Source organism: Oreochromis niloticus, linkage group LG13, assembly GCF_001858045.2.
Source record: "Oreochromis niloticus isolate F11D_XX linkage group LG13, O_niloticus_UMD_NMBU, whole genome shotgun sequence".
Lineage (NCBI taxonomy): Eukaryota > Metazoa > Chordata > Actinopteri > Cichliformes > Cichlidae > Oreochromis > Oreochromis niloticus.
The window spans coordinates 25,121,281-25,127,416 of NC_031978.2; the positions used below are offsets into that span (position 1 = coordinate 25,121,281).

General features: G+C 39.3%; 1 protein-coding gene across 1 annotated transcript; it reads right to left on the bottom strand.

Annotated features, from left to right (window-relative positions):
• Positions 1 to 128: 128 nt before the first annotated feature.
• Positions 129 to 5,100, bottom strand: eif3s6ip (eukaryotic translation initiation factor 3, subunit 6 interacting protein). Its single transcript, XM_003441051.5, has 15 exons — positions 4,940 to 5,100; positions 4,540 to 4,582; positions 4,167 to 4,377; positions 4,008 to 4,087; positions 3,718 to 3,779; positions 3,547 to 3,616; positions 3,380 to 3,453; positions 2,995 to 3,166; positions 2,690 to 2,844; positions 1,970 to 2,140; positions 1,605 to 1,738; positions 1,210 to 1,383; positions 830 to 1,019; positions 539 to 619; positions 129 to 319 (listed from the first exon to the last, which is right to left on the bottom strand). Exons 1-15 carry the CDS (start codon positions 4,961 to 4,963, stop codon positions 248 to 250), a joined length of 1,713 nt encoding a protein of 570 aa, XP_003441099.1. The 5' UTR covers positions 4,964 to 5,100; the 3' UTR covers positions 129 to 247.
• Positions 5,101 to 6,136: the final 1,036 nt, after the last annotated feature.

Below are 6,136 nucleotides of genomic sequence, written 5' to 3' on the forward strand. Positions count from 1 at the left end.
ATACTAATAATATTGAATTCTGGAAGGTCTTTGAACTACAAAAAAAGACTTAGCAACTGTGGTGAGGTGGTAAATACTGCCTCCTAGTGGAACACACCTGGTATTAGGGAGCAAAAACATACAAGTAATTAATTTGCACTCCAATCCATCCTTTTATTGTTATTAGATTACATAGAAAATCTTTCATTAATAATAGCTGTCAAAAAACTGGAAGGAGGCATTAGAAGACTTGATGTGCCGTCTTGTCTCATCGGCTTGTAGCGGTTCCTGATGTCACAGTGGTAGCAGTGGTTGACATCTTCTTCAGAGTCCTGTTCAACTGTAGGGACACAAGAAGTGACCATTAGTCCCGTATTCAAAATCTTTTCAGTGCAGGCAAACCAAAGGAGCAGGTGATGTTTTTAATTTTAATATTAGAGACAACTGTTTAATTTCCAAACTTTTAATATTCCAATTAGATTGTTACACCTTGTAATAGTTAGCAACTGAAACATATTACATATTTTCCCATTCAGAGACATTATGAATGATTGCTTACCTCCTCAAACTTGTGGATCTGTCTGATGAAAAAGTCTCCATACCGACGAGCGACTTTGGTGTCGGCAATGTGGATCATGTCCTGTGGGAAAAATGCCATCAAATATAAAGTACAACAAGCCACATCCACGTATCTAACCTCTGTAAAACTTAATGTATTTAAATCTTATGCTTAATTTTACCCGAACTAAACACCAGAGGCATTCCTCGGAGCCATCCAGCCCTGTGACATGCTATTTAAACAGCAGCACAGAAACATCAAAACGAGCACTTTCATTTAAAAGATATTCACCTTGTCAATGTAAAAGTCGACCTCAGAGGCAGACTGGAACTCTCCGTCCAGCGCTGAGATGCCGCTGGTCCACACCAGATTCTTCATCTTGTGTTTGAAGACGAGCAGCTGAATGCGGAACTCCTGCTCTGTCATGTCCAGAAAGCCGGCCAGCTTGGCTACTGGCATGGTTGTGTACAGCTTCAAGAAGCTACAATGACATATTGTGATTTAGATGACATATATAAGCACTCAGACACAATCTAATAGTTCATGTAAAGGATTTAAATATGTAAAGTGTGGCAAAACGTTTGGAGGAGATTCAGGACATTTTTGTACATAATTCCAGCTTTTACAGGTAAAACTACAACCTCCACATACTCACAAGTTGGTGGACTCACCTTCGAATGGTGGAGAGCTGGGCCTGCTGCTGCACCTCCTCAGCAAAGACCTTCAACTGCTGTTGAAAAGGTTCTTTGTGGTAGTTCGGGTGGACGTTGTCGTAGTTTGGCACTACAGGTGACAAGAACTTGGGACAGGCAAAGCTGAACAGCTCCTCGAACACCTGCAGATCTCTGAGATGGTAAAAGTAACATTTGTGTCAAAAGAAATGTTTGAGGCTACGAGCACAAATGCTGATGAAGTCATACATTACTGATTCCATATCCCATAAGCAAAGCTCCACATTTTATATAACATTCTACATAATACAAAATCATAACAGTAAAACAGAAAAGGACTGACGCACAACTTAAACAAATATGTTGTAAAGCAAGGCAGTGAGTGTAGGTCTTACCCCTTTTGCATGCGGAGCATCTTATCTCCGTACTTCTCCCTCAGCTGGGTGTGGATGCTCTCGTCGATGCGCATCGGGTACATGGTCAGAGCGATAGCCAGCAGGCCGTGCATCTGCTCATTTTGTTTGTTAATCTGAAGAAAACATACAGGTATTATGACACCTGTTCCGAACATAATACTGTTTGATCATCCAACACAATGAGAGTGCCTGATTATTATTCATGTGTCAAAGCGTTTTAAAGCAAATCAACGCATCCCAAATGTTACTGTCTGAAGTTCTCTCACCATGTTCTGTACAGACATAAGTAAAAGAACCCACAGCTAAAGATAAGACAATGTCTAAAAACCACTGCTGTTACTGACCATCTCATATTTATACGTTGACCTCTGGAACATGTTTCTTGTTCTCTGGATATAGAGCAGGATGTTAGCAAAGACTCGAATGGCATCCTGGTAGCGCCTCATCATAAGGTAGGCAAAACCCACATAGTAATATGTGGTGATTTGGCACTCTGGAACACGCGAGTACATACTCTGAAAGACAGGCAAAAGAAAATATGCAGAAATATGAATTACAGAGCAAACGAGCAGTTTCTTTTTTTAATGTTTAATTTCAACAGATCAACCAAACTTTTTTATTTGTGGCTACAAAGGTTGATTTAACAAAAACTTTGAGATGAAATGAACTATTTGACTCTGTGCTACTGAAGAACTGAGAACTTTGAATTATGTATTTACTTTACAATGTTAGTATCATAATTGTTATTCATTGTTAATGTGTCAGGTAAATTAATGAGTTCCTTCTTTTTTACTGCAACTTCACTTTGCCCACATTAAATTTCATGAGCATAAAGACTGATAAAGCAGAAACTGTGCTGAGTCAAATTATCAAAAGAATCCTCGGAGAATATCGTTTGTTTGATTTAAATTAAAAACATCAGTATCTGTCAGCATTGTATCAAACCTTCTAGGACAAGAGGAAACAACAACATATTTCCATATAGACACCCAATCCTAGCGCTCATCATCACCATTGGAGCAGACCAGACCTCTCTATACATGAGGTCTTAAATAAGGTCGTACCTTCTTATTGAGCTCAATGTTCTCCAGGACTTTGATGGCCTGGTAATAGTCACCAAGCAGAGAGTGAAGCCTCAAAAGCCCGACCAAGCTGAAGTAACCCAACATCTTGTACAGGGAGTGACGTCCATATTCTCCAGCCACGCTTTCTGGGTCTCCTGCATTACAAGAACACATAACATGTTCACGACCTATACAATCCTGGATTTTAAAGCCTTAAATTGACATAATTCAAGATTTTAAAGTAATTAGGTTTCTAGAAACACTCCATCTTTTCTATAAATATCATAAAAAACACTGTTCTTTACCTCCACTCGTGTAGACCTCAAGCTGACGGTTGATGTTGCTCTTGTCCACCAGGGAGTGGAGAACATTGAGGACACTGTGGACGTTCCAGATCTTCGGATTGCTCCTCAGGAATTCAATTTCCTCTTCAGACTTTTTGGCTGTCTTACAGCGGTACTGACTGAATGACTGAAACTGAAGGTGGAAGAGATGTCTGTTAGTGGATTTTAAATATGCTTTCTAGCCACGTGGACTAGTGATCATTAAAGACCACGAATATCTTCATTAATATGTCACCTATCTGGTGCTTAAAGCAATGATAACATTAACAACAACAGCTATCAGCCCTTTTCTTTATTTTGATCTTATTGATTGTTGAGCATGCACTCTAAAAACACTGTAATGTACCTGGTAGATAAACTCATCAATGATGTCCCAGAGCCACTGGTTTGGCAGCTCCAAGGGGGCCGGCCCATCAGCATCTGTTTAGAGTCAACAATGATCTCATTAAGCTGCTGTTCTTGCACTAACAACAACGGGTAAGAGAAAATGTATGGACAATTTGTGCTACTTACTGAGAATGTAGTTGAAGAGGTTGCAGTAATTGTAGTAGGACTCAAATCTCTGGTCCAAAGTTGGTCCACCCTGATTATACAGAAAATACTTTTTTCAACCAAATTCTAGAAAGTTTTTTGGACACTGATAAAAAAGACCCAGACAACTGTTCATATTTAGCAGCTACTCACGCTGACTTTAGCGTAGATGTGTCTGTAATAGAGTTCCTTGTAGAGAATGAGAAACACGGCATCTGCAAAACACAAGAGACAAAAACAACATGAAACATCTCCACTGAACCACACAAAGGAGGCCTAAAACTTTTATAAAATCTTAAATATACAAAATAAATAATAATAATAATCTTAAGCGGTGCAAGTTTATCTTTTTTTTTTTTAAATCACACTCAAACAATAAAGAATAAAAATGATACTATCCATACAAAATCAAAAGTAGAACAAGTAATGGATAACGCTCTCACCATTGCCAACAAGTGATGCAATGGCCTCAGCCTCTGGCCAGGGAGAGGTCTTGAAGAAACGGTCAGTCAACTTGTTCCAGCTGAATGGGCAAGAGCATGAAAAGGTCAGCATATTAATCTCACACGGTGTGAGAGTTATGTGCACAGAGTTAACTTTACCTGTTTTCATAGACGTCCTGGATCTCGTAGATCTTCTGCTCAATGCTCTCACTAGACACCCGGTTGGACTGCAGCTCATAAACCTTCTGGTCAATCAAGTCAGAGATGGTTTTGTGGAAATACTGCAGAAAGTTCTTGATCACCTCTGGGATGACATGGTAGGTCTGCTGCTCATACTGCCTCTCGTAGGCAAGGTCTGCTTTAGGGTCACCTGCAAGGAAAATTAAAAGAATATCCTTTACTCTCCTCTAAAAGTTACTTATGTTGTGTATGTTTGTGTCTGTGTGTTATACACTGACTGACTAAACAAGAGGATTGTATCTGTAAATATTGATAGTATGAGTATAAAAGGGATGGTTATTTGTATACTTACCAGTGTGCAGATCGTAGTCGTTTGTGTAGGAGTAAGGATCGTACTGTAAGGAAACAAAGCAATCGGGCATTTGTTACTGATACAGCATCTGATATTGATACATCTGCCCAGCGAGAAGCGACCAACTGATCGATTATATAGCGATATTTTATAATAATAAAAATGCACTAAAAAGAGTTACAGACAATTAGCTAGTTGTCCAGGTTGCATTTTCTTAAAGCAGGGGTTAAGAGTAAATTTATATCACACTAACTCATTGAAGCCACTGTTATACTATGCCGGTGGAGTCGAGCTAGCTACACAGCTACCTAGCTAACAGTGTGTGTTACCTAGCTAACAGTGTGCCATTGTTATTGTAGTCAAAACGTTAAAATGTCTGAAGGAGTAAATGTGTACTTACATCCTCTTCGTCGTGGTATGACATTGTATTAGCTATTAGTTCAAGCTAGTTTAGATGCTGGAGTGAAAAAGGAGAATGTATGCTCAATTAGCTACCGCCGCTAAACCACGCAGCTGGCGGTGGAGAGACGAGAAGAAGCGGAAGGAAGTAGCTGTGACGTAGGAGTGACACGCATTGTTATTGGAGCACTGTGGGAAATTGAGTTTGTTGTTCACCAAGAGAAACACTCGATTCTCAAACTTTCGCATGTCTCCTCTAAAAGCCATTTCAAACAAAAAAAGATGTAGAGGGTGGTGAATTTAAAAACGAATAGCCATTTCTTTCCACGTTTTTTCTTCTTAAGTTTCTCGTAGGGAATGATACCTATGTAACTGAGAACAAGAGCAAGCTAGGGCTCTGATTAGGGTTTCATAAATGTATTTTATGAACCTCATTGTTTTGCTAGTGTCTGTTCGTGACACGGCATCTGTGTATTTGTTTACAGCTGTGCTTTTTACTCACCATAATGTATTGTAAAGATGTCTAATGATACTAATTAGGCTACACCAGTTTTGACCAAACATATATTCGGGAAACAAACGGACTCTTGGCGAGAAATACCTTTCTACTGAAGGGGTTCTTGTGCAGGTACTGAAAAACAAACAACCAAGAGGAACAGATATAATTTGATATAGGCCCTATGTTCTTATTTGTCAAGTTTCTTTGATTCCTGCACAAAAAAATGTATGTTGAAAACTCAGCCTAATTTTTCTCGTGGAGAATAAAATAAACTTGTGGAGAATACGTTACGCAGAGTTCTGGCAAACGCAAAAGTCCGAACTGATGTGTAGAATTTCGAAATCCCCGACAGCTATTTGACCATATGGAGTGTATTGAGCAGACTGTGAAGACTATCATCTACCATTAGGTGGCGTTATAGTCGTAGTGGGACGCTCTGAAACGTTGCACTAGTGGCCGTGGACTCGGCGAATGGAGAGTTATTGGGAAGAAATTGCAAACTGGTTCGTGCTCATACAGCATATAGTTACAAAGCTGAGAAAGGTTTAATACAATATGGCCAATAAATATGCTATTTTGTCTTATATGTGTGATCAAAGGGACATATTGTTAGATTATTTTACTTTTGCCAAAATATTTGTTATTCTAGGCGCCGCTTGTTTTTTTAATCTGTATTGTGTGAAACTCAGGGGCTTGTCT

What these genes read in the sequence shown, in the direction of transcription:
- eif3s6ip (XM_003441051.5), bottom strand. Translation starts at nt 4,963, where the DNA reads ATGTCATACCACGACGAAGAGGAT. An exon ending in CAGCTCTCCACCATTCGAAG is followed by an intron (nt 1,020 to 1,209) that starts GTGAGTCCACCA and finishes ATGTCATTGTAG; the next exon opens with CTTCTTGAAGCTGTACACAA. An exon ending in TCGACTTTTACATTGACAAG is followed by an intron (nt 620 to 829) that starts GTGAATATCTTT and finishes TTTTTCCCACAG; the next exon opens with GACATGATCCACATTGCCGA.